The sequence below is a fragment of the Phallusia mammillata genome, chromosome 1 (assembly GCF_965637545.1).
Source record: "Phallusia mammillata chromosome 1, kaPhaMamm4.hap1.1, whole genome shotgun sequence".
Lineage (NCBI taxonomy): Eukaryota > Metazoa > Chordata > Ascidiacea > Phlebobranchia > Ascidiidae > Phallusia > Phallusia mammillata.
Window position 1 is genome coordinate 17,367,699 of NC_137252.1, and position 18,017 is coordinate 17,385,715.

At 36.7% G+C, this 18,017-nt stretch overlaps 2 protein-coding genes across 2 annotated transcripts; one reads left to right on the forward strand and one right to left on the reverse strand.

The window, feature by feature from the left end:
* Positions 1 to 1,134: 1,134 nt before the first annotated feature.
* Positions 1,135 to 4,126, reverse strand: LOC145203857 (ferroptosis suppressor protein 1-like). The gene is made up of 8 exons (XM_080076233.1): positions 3,936 to 4,126; positions 3,023 to 3,141; positions 2,770 to 2,895; positions 2,337 to 2,429; positions 2,159 to 2,267; positions 1,940 to 2,092; positions 1,672 to 1,872; positions 1,135 to 1,307 (listed from the first exon to the last, which is right to left on the reverse strand). The coding sequence occupies exons 1-8, from the start codon at positions 4,117 to 4,119 to the stop codon at positions 1,150 to 1,152; spliced, it is 1,143 nt and encodes a 380-aa protein (XP_079932359.1). The 5' UTR covers positions 4,120 to 4,126; the 3' UTR covers positions 1,135 to 1,149.
* Positions 4,127 to 6,110: 1,984 nt separating this feature from the next.
* LOC145234601 (uncharacterized) lies at positions 6,111 to 17,461 on the forward strand. Its single transcript, XM_080099314.1, has 18 exons — positions 6,111 to 6,297; positions 6,416 to 6,475; positions 7,028 to 7,089; positions 7,320 to 7,378; positions 7,465 to 7,610; positions 7,744 to 9,644; positions 9,851 to 9,932; positions 10,003 to 10,071; positions 10,413 to 10,552; positions 11,059 to 11,209; positions 11,560 to 11,716; positions 12,099 to 12,215; positions 13,191 to 13,356; positions 14,094 to 14,236; positions 14,855 to 14,973; positions 15,173 to 15,324; positions 15,704 to 15,805; positions 16,051 to 17,461. Exons 1-18 carry the CDS (start codon positions 6,262 to 6,264, stop codon positions 16,154 to 16,156), a joined length of 3,768 nt encoding a protein of 1,255 aa, XP_079955440.1. The 5' UTR covers positions 6,111 to 6,261; the 3' UTR covers positions 16,157 to 17,461.
* The last annotated feature ends 556 nt before the right edge of the window (positions 17,462 to 18,017 follow it).

Below are 18,017 nucleotides of genomic sequence, written 5' to 3' on the forward strand. Positions count from 1 at the left end.
CAAGTAAGTTAGTTTTTCCAAGCACTCGGTCACAATGACTTTGTAGGCCTTCTATCAAGATTACACAGCCATTTCGCGTAGGCAGCGGGGCCACTTAAGTTGCTTGCTTGAGTTGGCACTTCAAGCCAATGAGCGACCTTTCTTGACAATGCCAGCCATAAAAACAAACCGGGTATTCGACATATGCGTACAAAGGACTCGAAATGTGATATGTGTTTGTGGTAATAAAAGCATCGTATAAGTTTCAAAAGTCGAGCGTCTGTCTTGGCTGATGTGGTTTTAACGCGGAATTAAAACCACACACACAGTTCTTTTTGACACGCACAAACATTAAGATAATTTTACATAGTTTTAAAATTTTACCTCTCACGACCCTCGTTTTCACAAAAAAACTAAAATGAGTTGCAGGCCAAGACAGAAAAGAAACATAATGCGGGGTTTTCGCTTAAATAGGAGTAACTTCGATTGTGCAGTTTGACTCCTGCAGTAAATATTAACATTCGGCCTATATTAAAATCTCAGACTGAAAACTTTGACAAGTCTGAAGTCGTCCACCGTTTTATTTAGACATACATATTTCACCTGAGTAATTATACTTAAAACGGTGGACGACTTCAGACTTGTCAAAGTTTTCAGTCTGTTATTATATGCGACCGTTGTCTCCATCTGTCGTACTGAGTCTCTGGTGACTCGTGATTTATAATATACTACACACAGTTTATATTAAAATCTGATTTTAAATAATACTTCATTTATCATGGTATTCTTTCTTCGTTCATTTACCCGCTGTTAGGCAGTACTTTAATGCGAATCGAAATTTTTTTAATCTTAATTGAAGCTTGTTTTTGCTGAAAGAACTCACGATTGGAAAGAACGAAACATACGACATTACTAAAAGTTAGTGGAATTTTCTGCCTGTTGTTGGGTTTCGTTGTTAGTTTATGTTATTAAAACGTAGTATCTTTAGTAAGGTGACATGAGTAACGGAGGACATACGTCGTGAAACAACACGATGACTTAAAGCTACGTTGCTTCTCTATAACTTCAACCAAAAACATTAAAAAAAGGGGGAAAGTTTGATACATATTAAAATCTCAGTGGCGTAGCAGGATGATACATCAACGTAAAATGTAGTCAACTATGCGCTGTTTAAGTCTTTGGTGGTTTTAAACCCACATCTCCCCAGACCTTGGACGAAAAAAGATCTTTGCTTTTCAGATATTTCACCATCACGTTTCCAAGAGTAAATCCTTTTACTTGCCCCGTTCCGCCATTACGACCCAACGGAACCAACATCATAAAATCACCTGTATGAAAAATATCCTTAGTACACGCCAGTGAAAGGTTTGTAAACACGTTTAAATTAGGCTACACTTACTTATAGTAGAAAATGTTGGATAACATCTTCAGCTTTACAAGCGTTGCCTTATAAAGAAGACGTGAAATGTGGTCATTCTTACTTGTTTACATTTCTACTGAAAATTAGTCGTATTAGCCCCGCCATATTGGAACAAGAAAATAATTATAAGCAGGCCAAAAATGTCATAGCTTTGTAAACACCCTTGAGTCAGAAGCCATTTGATAAAAATCCTGGTCGTTTTCAAATTTATGTCGTTTTTAGTTTTACCAGCGATGTGTACCCAAGTGGAAATAATAAACTTAAAAGCCTACCTGGAACATAAGGTTTTCTTTTAGAGTCTGACGCATCGGCAATCCAGTTTTCAGTCAAGTATTCGGCGTGGTATTTTGCGACGTAACACAATTTTTCTTCCACGATGTTTGTGACGTCACCGATTGCATACACGCCTTCTTGACCTTTGACTTGAAAAAATTCATCGACTTGGAGTTGGCCGGAATCCGTTAACGATGAACCTGCAGTGAAAGTTATTACAGAGTTTTTGATGTTAAAAAATGCTACGTTGGAAATGCATTAGCTTACCAAATACGTCCTTGCAAAAATCGGTGTTGGTACGGTTTCCTACGCATGATATTACCAAATCGGCAACGATGCCTTTTCCACTCTCTGTCTTTACAACTTGACCCTGCATCGACTTGTTCAAACTGAGCTCGTTCATGTTTTGTACGTGTTCACCTGCAAGTATAGGCATATAACCGAGAGCTTTTGATTTGTAGTGATATTTTGGTTGTTACTACTAACCAAACATAATCTTAACTCCTAGTTCTTCAAGCCCAGTTACTATTGCTTCCTTTACATCCGTTTTCAGCTTTTCTGATCCCAAGTAGTTCTTTGACTGAATTAGCGTAACCTACAAAGAAAAAGTAGCCATCAGTCTCGTTCACAAAACTTGAGGTAGAGGTTGTTTTGAACCGTTTACCTCGTGTGTAGGAAATTCGGTTTTTATTTCGCCAGCTAATTCCACGCCAACTGGTCCTCCGCCGACGCAGACTACATGATTCGACTTTGCAATCTGCAAAACCAGAAAAGACCGTAAAATGTATTTCTACCGCTGTAAACAATCAACAAATATGATGATGATCATGATGATGATCATAGCCTACTGTATTTTGGCCAATTTAATTACTAAACAATCTAATCAACCAGGACGTAAAGCAGGCTTACTCAACTATCATCAGCAACGATTCCATTAATTAAAGTTATTCAATTTTGCGATAATGTGAAATATGTCCAAGGATGGTGGAGCCATTTTTTTTCTTTTTGTGGCATTTTTTGAAAACAAAAATGACTGATTAGTTTAATAAACTTTCAAAAACATTTACAGTTTTAGTTTTTTTGTCAAAATGAATTACCTCGTCAACAAAGTCGTCGTACACTTTTATACCTTCCTCAATAGATACGTTCGGATGAGTTGAAACAATTTTTCCGGGAAATGGCGAAACTGTACCCGTAGCTATGACCAAATGAGTGTAGGTAATCTGCACATTAGGAAACGGATGATCAACAACAGGGATACAATATCGTAACGTTTGTTTACACAACTGATATGAAAAACATAACCATGCACTCACGCTGTTATAAAAGCTACGTTGTATATTTACCAACCTTCACGCCACTTTCAAGTATGACCGTTTTATTTTCGTGATCAATTTTCGCAGCTTTTCCCCGAACAAATGAATCGCCTGCGATTTCTTTCAAAGGGACGAACACCTTTTTAGCATATCCTGCAATGAAATCGCAATGAAGTCTTAAGAAATAGCGGTTGGCAAAATGTTCAAGTCAAAAATTCAAGTCAAATGTTCAAGTCAAACATTCGTAACACGGATTTTACGATTGTAGACATGGTTGTACGTCACATAACACGGTTTGTCTGTCAATAGAACATTTGAATTTGTGACAAGAATTCGGTCACACAAACATCCAGTTAACATCCATCAATTGCATTTGTCCAAACTGATCTACTCTGGGTAAATGGTCTTTTGGGTAATCTCTGTTTTTAGATCAACGTCTTTAACACGCGATTTCGTAATTGTAAACTTTATTGGTAGCGCCATGTTGGTGGACAAGCCCGTAATTGCTATGCACGCATATTTTAGAACTGTTAGCTTGGCCCCATTAACAATGCCAAGTCGGGTGTAAACTGACCAGATCTTCTTTTGAATAAATGTCGTTCTCTCTTTAAATATTGCTGACTCGTCTTCAGTAAATATAAAGTGAACAATTTTGGAGTAGGAAGCTCCACTGTGCATTTCGCTTTACCGTTAAAATCCCTGTACTTCGTGTGTTTATATTAATACATTGGCTTAATTCTGTCATAGTTTCATAATAACATAATTGTAATCATACAAATGCAGTGGCGTTCTACTTTAATTCAGGTTAGACAACAAAATAAAACTCACGTGCAACCTTATGTTTAGCGTGTTAATTAAACAGGATTCAATTACTAGCTGATATTGCTAAAACATTAGATGTCTATAAAAAGCAAAATAGGTCGCAACATCTCATGTGTCGATTTTACCTTTCTGGACACAAGCTCGTAAAGCAGCGACACAGTGAATCATGGAATCTTTGGGATCAATTACGGTTACTTTACAGAAGTTCTTATTCCTGAGTAGGGTGGTAAGATATGCTCCGCCGTAGCCTCCTCCTACTATTACCACGTGCATGTCGTCTTGAAACGGGACGGAAGTAACGGCACCCATTCCGTTTTCAGAGTGCAAATTTGTCAGACTAAAAGAAACTATGAAAAACACACACATTAAAATTCACTGTGCAGTATATAGTGTCTGCCCCGTGCAATGTTACACACTGTCTGTAAATCTTTGTTCAAACGATTGTGTAAAACATTTCAAAATATTTGCAGTACAAACGTCTATCTGACAGTCAGGCTTCATCCTAAGTGCGCTAAAGTTATAAAAAAAAACTATTTAGCCCTGCCAGTAGGCTACCTAGCCTACATAAGCTTAAAGTAAACCTTGTGCTAAGTAGGATTTGTTACTTTTCCAGTGTAGGATGCAACACATTATCTATTTCGGTGGACATTTTTGCATGAATTGAGGTTTGTACCGCAAAAGCGATTTTTTTGCTTTAGTAGCCTATACCACAAAACTACCGCCTCGAGCCAAACCGTAATTAAGGCGTTTGCAATTTTAAAAATGTTAAAGATATTCGCAGCATTGAACTTTGCTGCATGGTTTAGTAACACACTTTGGTTTTGGAAAACACTTTGAACAAGTACTAAGTGCACGGCGGAACGTGTTGACAGGTGACACTGCAGATACTTTGCCCAACTCTATCGATTAGGCCTAGGCTACTCTGAATTCTTGTTCAAGCGAACTAATGCAAAGAAACAATACCATGTTTAGCTTAATTAGCAGTGATGTAGGCTAAATAACTTCTTTTACCCATACAGCAACCATTGCAATGATCACGGCATGAAAAGGCTATCTAACTGGGTGTAGGCTAAACAAGTAGCTAGCCAAGACTATCATCACACTTGGGAGCTGTTTAACGATAGCCGATGCTCTGCTGACACTGCTGTTTGTCTGCGTCTGTGTAATCTAACATTCCTTCGGGACAAACGAATTAGAAGTACCAACAGTATCTTTTTCTCAGATTTAACCCCCATCAGACCTCGTAAAATGGGGTTAATGATTAAACCCTCCTGCTTTGGTATGTTTTTTTTTATTTCAGTTGAGGCAACTACGGAAAATTATACACAAACTCAGTTTAAAGTTGATCGGCCTATGTTTTCACGCTGATTGCCAATCTCGATTTGTAACTTCTGACTTTTACAGTCCGAGGAGCAAAACTTATGCATTCCAATCAGTTTGCAACGAGTTTTTTGATAAAACTTTGGATAACTTTTACCCTTAAGCATTAGCGACATATACATGTAACTGACATGAAAACTTACTGCCAGTGCAACGTATTTAAAATTTTATTTCCCTTAAAATCACAATCAGCATCAGCTTGATGAAGTTAAAAAAGCAATTTAGTTACGAAATCTATTGTCTTAAGTTTTTGGTCCCCAACGTAACCAGTATTCACACATTAAATAGAAGAATTGGTGAGATCAAAAAATAATTTTTAGGTTTTTCCCCAGTTGGTAGAAATAATTCGGACGTTAAACATGAGCGTATAAAGCGGGAGTTTTTTCTCAAAATAAGTTGTGCAAAAAAAGTCACAACGATTAGTACAAAAGTATTAATTTGAATGTTTTTCGAGGTCTTGAAACTATTTTTAGGAACTATTTAACAGTATGACACGTTACCACAGAGTTGCAGTTTGAGATTAAAATAAAATTTGAAACATTCGAACAAATTAGTGGTTGTAACTTGTAAGATGCTGTTTCGCATTTCAAGTTTATTTGTTTTCTTGTTCCTCTTGTGGTTGTCAACAATCAAGTTTTAGTTCAGGATTTGGCTTGGCTCCAGCCGCCAGGATTAGCAGGTTTAGCATAAATCCAATTGGATTGAGTTGGAGATAAAAAGTTGTGAAAACGAACTCTCTAGTTTTACAAAATTTCGAGCATTTTTTGAATTAACGTCGGGTTCGGGTAGCGAACAAATTGCGACGGAATATAATTTGGTTTTGGATCAAAGTAATAAAATGCGTGTAAATATAAATACTTGTGTCTGCTATGCATTGATGGTGATAAAATAATCCACACAGTTTTACTGTAAAGTTACTGTTTTGTTTGTTTCCTTGAATTTAAGTTGCATTTTGTAATTTTTATCAAAAAACTATTTTCTTATGTGTGATTTTGTTCTGTTGCACAACAACTACAAAATACTTTATTGGATGCAGCTAAGTGGCTTACTTGTTGGAGGGCCCATTAGACTATGGAATCAAGGCATAAAAAGAAACGAAGATCATCGGTACAGCATTCTTTCATAAATTACAGCATTCACTTGACCAAGACCATGTTTTTGTTATAATGTTTGTCTGTAATAGTTCTTGTTCTGATTGCTGCATCTTAAGCCTTTGTTTTCACAGATATTAAAAAGTCGGAAATCTCTAGCTGATGTTGACTCTAATGCTGTTGACATAAGCATGGTGAGCTTAAATTAAACCTCTTTTCTTAAATTAAACCCAACTCTGTGACAGGAAGTGTGGTGCTTATACTAGAAACCCGATTTCTCCAGACCCTCTCAATCCTGTTTGGTTCCAGTTTGCCTGAACAATTTTACTGTTCTAAAATGTATATTTTTGTTGCACAAGATGCATGCACCACTTAAATTAGAGCCATTGTGCTGACCTAAGTTTAAATATATATAAATGATTTAGTCCCCCAAAATAAAAAGGAAATCAAACAACCACCTGACAGGGCTGCAATAAAATCTTTTGAACTTTACACATTCTCATTACAAAACCTACTAAAGATGAATTTTGAGACACAATTACATCATAAAATGTTCCCATGTTTTCTCAAAAAAGATTTTTCCTAAATCAGTAAAAAACCTTACTTATACCACCCACCTGGACTTTGAGGTAAACATGTGCTACAACATTTTCGGCAGCAACATAACAACTACAACTTTTTTATTGAGTATTAATTTCAAATCCTTATAAATGGTGCAGTATTTATTTGTGTTTAATTTTTTACAGACTGAAGAAGACCGAAAAGGTTTAAAGCGTAGAGTGAGCTTTGCCAACACCTACCAAGTCAAGTAAGTTATTACCTGACAACCAATGTTTAAATGTCATGTAAAAATGTTGTTTTTAACTTCAAAAGGTTTAAATTATCTATCAAGCATTAACTCACTGCCTGCAATGATAAATTAGGGATAAAAAAATTACTATATTGTAGAAATGTTTTTACAATTTCGATACATTTGTTTTTTATCTGTATTTTTGATGTTATGTTCCTTTTGTAATAGTTATTTCTTGTTCATTTTAGGGAAATTTCTAGGGTTGCTGATATAGCTGAGAAGTGGCCTGATCCAACCTCCCATGTTGGTAAGGAAAAACAACAACAACCTTATAACATATATAATATACATTATACATTATACTGTTACTGACATGATTTCATTGTTTACAAGATACAACCAACATTAGTGATGCATCAAAGCTAAGTTGCGCTGTTCCCACCAAGAAACCGTCTGGAGAACCAGATGCAAGCAGTCTGTCATCACTTCTTCTGGCACCATTAGTGCAGCAAACATGTCCAGCGTCAAGCTCAAATGCAGTATGCCATTTTAGCACTAAGTTTTAGTAATAAAACTTGCTTGTTGATTGTTACACAACATGTCCTGATGACTCCTGAACATTATCAAAACTAAATAAGTTGTTCCTCAATATCTTAAGCTTTTTTGTTGCAGCTAAATGAAACAACTGGATCAAACACGGATTTGACTATGGTGACTTCTACTGCATTGAGCCATCCACAATCCATGATTTCAGATTCAAGTGACATAAATTCTGCATCTGGAAAGGAAGTTCCTTTTAATGGCGACTCTATGATATCCTTACAACAACCACCTGTAGTGCCAACATATATGGTAAAAGAAGAAATTAATGAGGAAGAGCCTGGCTTTCCATTGAATTACATGAATGAAGATGATGATGATGGCATTACAGAGACCTTCGATAATGCCCCACTACCTGCATTTTTGCACACAACTACTCAAGGAGGCTCAAACAACAGAGCTGCTACAATGCCACTTTTATCACAGTCCAGTCCTTTGAAAGTTTGTGAAAGTGAAGGATACAGCACCTTGCACTCGAGCATTGGTTTGACAGATAGTATGCCAAACAAATCACTTCCTCCACTGACAGCAAGGCATACTGGTGCTCAAACACCTGTCAACAATTCAGTTTTGTCAACATTCATGTTGCAAAGCAGTAATGAAGACCAGGAACTAAACAACACAGTTTTTCTTGATGAAACTGTGGATTTGACAAGACAAATTCCCTCAACATCTAGTCTACTGGCAAATAATGATCACTCATTTGCAGGACCTTCATGGTTACAGGAAGCAAAAGGATTAAATCGATCACTGAGAAGTGGGTTAAAACAGAGCATAGAAAATGAAACTGGTGATTACAATTGTGAAAATATGGAGATTACCTGTAAAATCACATCAGTAATACAGCAACATGTGACAACACCTTCTGATACATGTTCAGAAAAAATATCTGATTCTCACACTGCTGTGCTTAAAAGTGGTTTGACCCAATCCCGTACCTCAGTATGTACTGACAAAAATGACATGGAGTTTACTTGTGTAATCACGAAGTCAGGCACAAACATTGCAGGTGATTCTTTGGATCCAGATGATAACCCACCACTTCTGTCATCAAATGCATTTAGTGAAAATGCTGCTGCTACAAATGATTCTATGGAATTTACCATGACACAGTCCACATTTCCAGACACTCATCCAAATGCAGGCAATGAAATAGCCAAGTTTCTGGCACTTGATCCAAAAGAGGGTGAATCAAGCATTGTAGAGTTATCACCAGAAAACAGGGTAATCGCAACTGATACACTATATGTAAGCAGCCAAAAAAGTAGAGATGCTACTGTGGACAATAATGAGAAAAGCGACACAGACACAATGGGCTCCTCAGGTAATGGTGCAGACCAGGAAGTGTCAACGCATTTCAGGAAGCTGTCCAAGGCAAGAAATTCAATGGGATTGTATAAGCGCAACATAATACAGTCGTCTCAGAATTTCGGCAGGACTTTAGATACAAGTCATTTTAACCAAAACAATGACAATGAAAGTTTTAACCTTTCAGCTTCTGCTAGTTCCAGTCCACCGTTTTACCACTCCCCAAAGGAACATGAACTTGTGTCACTACAATCACCAGAGAAGTACACTGATAGAATGCTGTCGTCTAGCATGGTTGCTGAAGATGACATGAATGACTTGGTTGCATCTGAAGAAATTCTGACTGAGGAGTGCTATGATGAAGAGCAAGAGTGTTCTTCACATTCGATCTTGGAGTCCAAGAATGAGGAAAACATGTTTAAATTTTCACCACTTGAAACTTGTGAAGACAAAAAATGTGAACTGTTTGAGAACAGTCCCGTTTATGGTTCAACATCAAAAGTGGAAAAAAGGTCCATATCTGAGTTAAATAAAGACAACCAAGATGAGGATCTTGATTCTGACATAAGTAAGAAGCTGTGTCTTGATATTTCTGATAATGTGGCTTCGGTGGAGGAGTGTGGCACGAGTGAAGAGCTTGAACCAACCACCAAGCCTAGAGAAAGGTTAGGATTTTTGGATTTAAAATTTTGTTTGGTTTATATTTTTAATGTAATAAAGCATGTTTATAATTGGTCTTCATCTATAAACATGTGATACAAGTTTATTTTGTAGGTTGATTTTTGCCTAAACGCAAAATCAGTTGAATCAAAACATTGAAAAGAAGTTTGTCAAAGTTGTGAATAATTATGTTTTGCAAAATTGTCTACAGTGAATCCTCTTCGCAAGAAATATCCTCCACACAAGATGCATTGTTCATGCTCACATCTATGACGGAACTACAAAAGGACTTAGTAAGTCACCCACAAATAGGGTTAGTTTATGACGTATGGCCATTGTAACATTGTGGTTACTTTTTTGCAGCCGGACAGTATTGGAATACAAGATTTTTTGCAAAACTACACTGACATACGCTTGGGTTCCTACATCAAGGTATATTGGTTTAAATTTCTCGGTGGTCATTGATAAATTTAGAAACTTCTATGTCCACTCATAATGTGCAATCACTGATCCAATACATTTGCATCTTTTTTTGCAGACAACTTGCAACAGACCTGTTAAAATTCTTAAGGAACTTAAAAGTGTAATGTTTTGTTCTGGTTTTCAAAGGTTGTTTTTTCAGATGCAACTTTCTGTATGTCAGTTTTGTCTTGGTATTGAAGCCTTTGCAAAAATCAACAATTTAATGGTTATTTTGGAACAAATTTAGTTACCACTTAGTATCCCACGAGAACAGTCCATTGGTGAGTAAACAGCAAAATTTTGTTCATTAGAGAGACAAGCGACATCAAAGCTTAGTGCCTCACAAGAAACCAGAGACACTGGACGAGTTGGCAACGGCTGTTTTTGTTCATGCTCGAAGCATTCCCATTTACACCCAATTTCTGAACTCGATGCAACAGAAAATGGAGAGGTTTGTGTTTAAGTTCAAATTGTTGCCAACAAAGGCCTGTTATATCTATTGACTGGAATTAAAAAAATATTTTTTCTGAGTTATTGGGAATTAAGCCCATGCATTAGTATCCCTCTCGAGTGAGATAAGCTTTGTCAAGAAATCCCAGTCAAGTACTCCTTTGGTGCAATATTTTGCATTTCAATTGATTTTTTCATTTTGCTACCAATTTCAACATCACATAGAAAAAAGCTTCTTTAAGTTTTCTAACGCGTACTTCTGTTTGTGAGCACCACTAGCTTAAAAAGCCAACAAAACTTCTTTTATAGAAATAGAAAAGTTATGCTGTTTTATGTCAGTGATAAAAGATGTAGTACTGCTGGGATAATTTTAGCCTGAAGTTTATTTCTAATTGGTGTTCTGAGCTGTGCAAAAATTTTGAAATGCCCTTTTTCCCTTATTTGTGAAACATAATCATGTGATTTAAAGAACTTATCTAAACAGATTTTCTTTTTTGTTTTGTTTAGTCTTTCAAAAGATGTGGAATTAATGGAGCAACAGATTCAGGCTAACAACACTGAAGTTATGAGAAGCATTCGATTCGGATCAGAAGAAGAAAGTGAAGCTTTAAGGACTGAGGTGGAGAGTCTTGCATCGAGGTGTAAACAACTTGCCAAAGTAAGACAGAATAAAATAAAGTTCAAAAAATGACTATGCCTTCCTAAAACATTTAAAAAAACTTTAAACACCATTAAAACTAGTTTCTACATACTATGTAAACAAAGTAAAAAAAATCGTACTGCCCTTTTTTTGGCACATGTTTAGTTGAATTTTAGAATATGAAATTTGTACTGTTGCTTTGAAACCCTTTACTATTTTAGCTTCTGAAACTGTTTATAGCTACTTGGTTGTTGTCAAGGGTTTTCTAGTTTCTTAACATACTGTGTACTTTAATTTTTCTTTATATGACTTTACAGCTTAGACAACTGCTATTAAAGTTGTCGTAAATTTTTGTTGTATTATCCCAGGCTGAGTGGAAGCGTGACAAGGGAAAATTAAACAAGGCACTTGCCAATATAAAAGAAGAGACATACACCAACCATCTTGAACCCATTGTCAACCAGATAAACCAATATGGCAAAATTGAAGATTTAATGAGGACAGCTGTTGAAGATTTGGAAGCAGGTAACCCACTACAATGTGAAAAGACTTATGCAAATTCTAGTACTTATTTGATTATTGCCTATTTATCTACCTGACATCCGGATTATCCTTTGCCAGATAAGCATCATTCTGTGCTGAAAATGTATATATTACAACAAATAAGTATTTGACTATTACTTTGGATAGTTTCGCTTTCAGCAAAAAAAAAAAAATTAAACCCTTTCCACGCTTATACTACTGCACAATTGCCTGGCAAGAGATGAACTTTTTTTAACGGTGTTTTTTTACGTAACGTTAAGACTTTTATTTTCCTTTCACAAGCATAAAAACTAGCACTTGTTTTTTGTACTATCATGCAGTTTATGATGGTTTGAAAAATTGCAATTTGTTTTACTTTTTTCAGCCAATTCAATTGCGGAACAAGAATTGCAAATCCACCATGAGAGAGGGGAACTCCCTACAGCAGACCAAATCGCATGTTTTCAGAAACAGGAAAAAGAGATAAACGATCTCATGCAAAGTGAGTTGATGGCTTACTGCTTTTGATTTTACTGTCTGATGTTTGTTTCATGCTCTTGCATAGTGGATTAGACTTTTATGAAACTGAAGCCATACACTGTAACCTCTAACTAGAGATGTACCGAATATTCGGTTTACCGAATTTATTCGGCCGAATCGGTCATTTTTGCAAAGATTCGGTTTCGGCCGAATAATTTGTTGCGATTCGGCCGAAACCGAATCTTTTACGAACACAAATTTAAAGCGTTAAACGTGTCTTTTCTGATTATTAAGGTACCACGCAATTTTGCACAAACATAATTAAGCACAAACATAACGAAAATCGCGTCAATGTTGATCTTTTTCAACACATTATCGTTTTTCCCACTGTAATAAAAAATATTAATTCATTGGCAGGTTGCCAATCATGCATGAGGCAATTTTAAACCCCATAGAACTGAAATGAGAACGAAACACAACTTTCCTGCACTAGTTGCTTGGTAGATAAACATTTTTTCGTGTCAAACGCGTGACGTCATAAATGATTCGGTTGATTCGGTCGAATTTATTCGGCAAAACCACCGAATATTCGGTTTCGGCCGAATCGAAATTTAGCCGATTCGGTACATCACTACCTCTAACCCCGTTGATGTGTTTCACATGCCCTCTACTAAGACATGGCACTTTTTAAAATGTCTATACAAACTTCACTTTCGGTTCTTTTATATTTTGTTGGTTGGTGCATCACAAAGTAAATGAATACACTTCGAATTTTATTGTTACAATTTCAGCAATGGTGTTCCTGTTTGTTGTTTAAAAGTTTAGCCAGTTTAGTAATCTGCTTAGCAATTCCTGTTTCGTGCCAAATGTATTTTCTGTGTCACGGGTTATTATTTACCTTAAAGACTTTTATCCAACTTTCCCAAGCACAAACTCCCTGTGAGTGGAGTTACTCTTATCACTCATCTAACCCAACTCTGTACTGTCCATTGAACAGAAATCAAAACCGCTAAACAAGAAAAAGCTGATATTGAGAAAAGGAAAAAGGATTTAAAAGAGAAGTTGGATCGTCTGTGGGATTCAATTGATGAGCGGGTTCGAAGGGAGTCGACCTTGGGGGAAAGAAACAAAACAGCTAAAGAAGATATAAAACTTCATCAAAAGTAAGAAGTCACATGTATCTTCATTAACAGAGTTTGTACAGTTCCAGAAAGTCGTCGTCTTAGTTTTGTCCTACACTAAAAAGAACTTCATTGACAGTTTATGATAAAAGAACGTTAATCGGATTTAGTAATCCAACTGGCTTGCCGTCTATTGCTTTAGATTTCTTTCTCAACGTCGTTTAACCGATCAATTCCGAACAACATAACATTTTTATGTACCAACACGCACAAACATTAGCCCATAATTGTGACAAACAATACTTCTGCGGGTTTTAAGGCAGGGTTCTGGCACAGTCGTGAAATGCGTTAAGCTCGGGGATGGAGTTTTTTTCTTATAAATCTGGGGAAACAGTAGATTTATTTCTTGTCCGCTTTCCTTCGAAGCTGTGGTTCTGAACCTGTGATACAACGGAACTTTAAGATGATACGCCGGGTAGCTTTCTGCTATATCTAATTCAAGTCTGATCATGAACTGCAACTTAACTGACGCAACTAACTTAATAATTCCTAGTATTGCCCGAAACTCACGTGTTTGACATTCTTTTGGAATTGTTAACTGGTTTTAGAAATATGCTGTCCCAGTCAAGGAGAATACGTTAGCTCTTAGTTGTGCATGCATGCAATGTTTTGAAAGGGGGTTGTAGAAATATTCACTTACGTTTATGTTAGTCTGTCAATTGTTATAATGGTCCTCACTATCAAAGAAAATGTGTTGAGATAACACAATATTGTTTTAGAATTTCGCAGTGGAAACTTACGGGGAAATACCAACACAAGGCCGAGTTTTCATTTCTCCGAAACAGTCTCCTCGTTCGAGCTTCTCACTCAACGAGTGACCCGAATAAGGTTGAAAAATACGAAATATTGGAGAACCTAGCAGGTGAATAAGTAGCTCATCCCTCCCAATTTTTCCGACCCCGATACATAACACGTCAAAATGATACCACGTTACTCGTTTTATCCACCAACTGAATAACCCAATTGTAAAAAAATCAGGGAAAATAGTTTTTTTGCTTTATCTTATAGTTGTTTATGGAATAAAAGGCTGTGGCTTGTGGTTCTCGAAGCCAAATCTAGTGTCAGTTTTATGGCAATCACCTTTCATAAAACGAATACTTTCTTGAACGAAATACCACTGTAATTTCTGGCAATATTTTGCGTACTTTTTTGCTTTAATAAAATGACGATGTGTTTATTCAATCGTCTTGACGCTGTTAGTATGTTGCATGGTAATGTTTTGGCACATAAGAGTAAAAGTGATAGTAGTTATTGAAATCTGCATTTTGTACTTTGAATCTATTGTTTCTGCGTGGCCCAGTAAAATACCCCATCACGCCGATGTGGACAAAGAGCTTGTCGTGACTCCCGACTTACTACTGAGGAAAACATTTTAACCGCCCCAATCGTGGTTTGCTTTGAAAAAAAGTATCGTCTGATTTTGACAATGTATACATTGCGCAATAATATCAAATAACGGGGATATGTTTTACATAAACAGGTGCAAGATTGTCACGCAGACAGAAAACAAACTACAGGTTTGTGATATCGCTGATGATGCGCATCGTCACTCCCACTGTGCTACTGGATAAAGGCCCTAATAAAACTGATGTTACCAGAGTAAGTATCAATTAAAGTACTTAAACTCGCAACACATTTTTTATTGTTGAAAAAGCACAGCGTATTTTGGTGGTTTTCACCAGAAAAGGATTTGGCTGCCTTAAAATTCATTATTACTTACATATTTTATTTTTGTCCAGTTACACATACAAACAAAAAACACCATATAAAAAGGACTTAACATAACTTCACTTTACAGGCAATTAACTTTGTGTCAATCCATGCGGTGAAAGCAAAACGCTTGCTGAAGCAAATAGATCAGGTGCAGTCAATGTATGGCAACGTCGGTTTAATGTTCAACGAAAATTCAATCGTGGCTGATTTTGACGGCGACCAACCGAACTTCTGCAGGTGGGTCAGCGTGTTAATTCTGCCCTGAACTAAATATGTTTGACCTCACTGTATGGGTGGAGCTATATACATAAGAACTCACATCGGACAACTTTAGTATGTACCGATGGGTGGCGCAAAAGCATTGGTAATTATTAGGGATGTGTCAAAACTGTAAATGTGCTGTTCGGTCGAGCACCGAGCATCAAAAACAGCGATGCTCGGTACCGAGTACTCGGGTTCTGGCTCGGCTCGGCCCATCCCTAGTCCTAATTGTGGTGACTCAAACGAAAATGTGAATACAAACACAATGAACCAACTTTGTTGCTATGTTACGCCGTTAGCAGTTAACATGAGGTGAAAACCTATTTTTACAAGTCGAATATGTGTTTCTTATCAGTTTCCAAGTTGAATTCGTGTTCGCGAACAGTGATGCAACTGCCTCGTTTCATCCAATCAGTTTTCACTTCCATGATTCTCCATCCTGGTTTGGCAAATTGGAGTAAGTTTTGGGGATAATAGGCCTATTTTAAAGTGAGACCCAAATTTGTACCCAACTGTGTGTAACATATGACGAAGACGTGTTTTTTTGACAATAATATAAAAGCAAGTCATTTTGGAAAGTAGGTGAAATAATGTGACCTACAACACTGATGGTAAATATTTAAATAACAATTCAAGGAATATGAAAAAGCTCAATAGCGTCTCAATGATTTTGATCACAACACATACAATATAATTGTTTAGTCGCCAGGCAATCGATCAAGCGCTCAACGACGTGCCGCCTACATCAGTACATTACTTCAGTGAGCTGGTCAATGCTGTACTAAATATCATCAGGAACAAGGGCTAGAAAAAATAACGTTCTGTAGCAAATCCTATGTCAACGAGTCAACTGCTTTCGATGATCCCGCCAAGGGGTTGATCCTGCGGATGTCTAATGGGGTGCATGTGCAAATCATCTTCCCTTCTGGCCAACAGTGTTCCAAAATCATATACTGAACTAAAGCGTGGCGATGCAGGGCTGGTATTTGTATTTTTACGCTTTCTCGTTCTATTTACCGTTCGGATGCCTTGCCAAAGTTTTATTCACATATTTGTTTGTTTTTTTTTTGTCCATTTTTGTTGTTTTTTTTTGCACTACAGAAAAACGCGTTATGTGTTTACGTGCTGAAGAAATATATAACAATTCATTTTTCCCCAAACATGTACATTATACTCGGCCCTCGTTAACAAAGTGAAAAAACACCGTAGTAGCTTTACCCTTTTCACCATGATAACATGATGATAGCAGTTGCTCAATGTGATGGTCCCAAATGTTCCTGAGTATAGAACAGTGCTCTTCAACCGGTGTGCACGGTGCACCAAAATATGCATGGGGTGCACCAGTACGAAAGGGTATACAAGGGTGCATCACAAACTTTTAATGAACCATTAATCTTTGACCATCAGGATAATAGGGTGTAGGTTTTAATTGATATATAAATGAACCTTTTCTTTTTTTAAAATGTTGATGTCTAACACTTTCAGTGCAGTCGAGGAATATCTACTTCAAAAGACGCTTTGCGCACAGTGCAGATTCACATTAATTAACGGCAAAAGTTTTTGATCAAAAATGTTTACGTCAAAAGTTTTGATTTTAAGGAAACATGGCGCATAAGTTTATCACAACAACTTTAAGGGTTCGCCAGACCAAAAAAGGTTGAAGAGCACTGGTATAGAAATACATTTGTCACTTGTTTACGTATGAATGGCATATCAATGTAGAAATCTATAATGAAACGAAGTTTAGTGTACCAAAAACTTGATTCTGCCCAATAAGTATTTTTTTTATTAATGTGAAGCAATGTACCTTAGCGCTGCTATTTTTACTTATGATTTAGGCCAAACAAAAGGCAACGTTTAGGTTTTGTGATTACGTTTTACATATAGTTCTGTAAAGTCCCCACCACGTATGTTTGCACCCACACAATCCTAGCACGTTTTCAACATCGTTAGTGTGTCGCAGGTTGCATGGATGGCATGTATGCTTCTATTTATGTATTTTAGTGAAAGAATTTTGCACCTACCTTTGAAATGCTAAATCAGCAAGGTGTGTTTCTTTCCGTGTTTGAAATGCGAACGCCGTGTTTTGTTTAATAAAACACAAACGACATTTTCTGGTCTCGACGGCACAAGCTGTGAGTTACATTAGGAAAATTATACTGTCAAACGGATGAGATTGCTGACATGTGCTATTATTTTTACTTACGGTAACAATGTAGATAAAAAGTTTTTTCTTTGCGGAACCTGTTAAAACTGGCCAAAATTACTTTAGATTTATCTTTTAATTTGGTGTGCAAAACATTTCTTAAAAATAGTTTTTACAAATCCAGACCAATGTACAAAAAATGTATCTTAAATGTTTCACGACTTTGTCTGATGTGCAAACTTGACCAGAAGTCCAAAATGAAGTAAGTTTACTCAGAAAATCAACCCCGAACCAATTTAAATGTATCAATTGAAAACCCACGTTTAGTGATACACAACTGCGTTTAAAAACATTTAGATTTTAATGACGATTGAGCAATTTGTGCAGCAACGAGTTTTCTTTCAAACGGCAAGACATACAATATTTGTGAAGCTTTATAAGCATTTTTGATCAACACCTATGTAGTACCGGAGGATTGTTCACACCATGTCTTCTCTGAGCATTTCAAGCAACTTTTGCTGGT

Bases quoted from the DNA above. Each gene is read 5' to 3' on its own strand.
- LOC145234601 (XM_080099314.1), top strand. From the start codon at position 6,262: ATGGAATCAAGGCATAAAAAGAAACGAAGATCATCG. The intron at 7,379-7,464 runs GTAAGGAAAAAC...ATTGTTTACAAG, and splicing joins TGATCCAACCTCCCATGTTG to ATACAACCAACATTAGTGAT. The intron at 15,806-16,050 runs GTAAGTTTTGGG...ATAATTGTTTAG, and splicing joins TCCTGGTTTGGCAAATTGGA to TCGCCAGGCAATCGATCAAG.
- LOC145203857 (XM_080076233.1), bottom strand. From the start codon at position 4,119: ATGGGTGCCGTTACTTCCGTCCCGTTTCAAGACGACATGCACGTGGTA. The intron at 3,142-3,935 runs GTAAAATCGACA...ATTTCATTGCAG, and splicing joins ACGAGCTTGTGTCCAGAAAG to GATATGCTAAAAAGGTGTTC. The intron at 1,873-1,939 runs GTAAGCTAATGC...CTTTCACTGCAG, and splicing joins TTTTTGCAAGGACGTATTTG to GTTCATCGTTAACGGATTCC.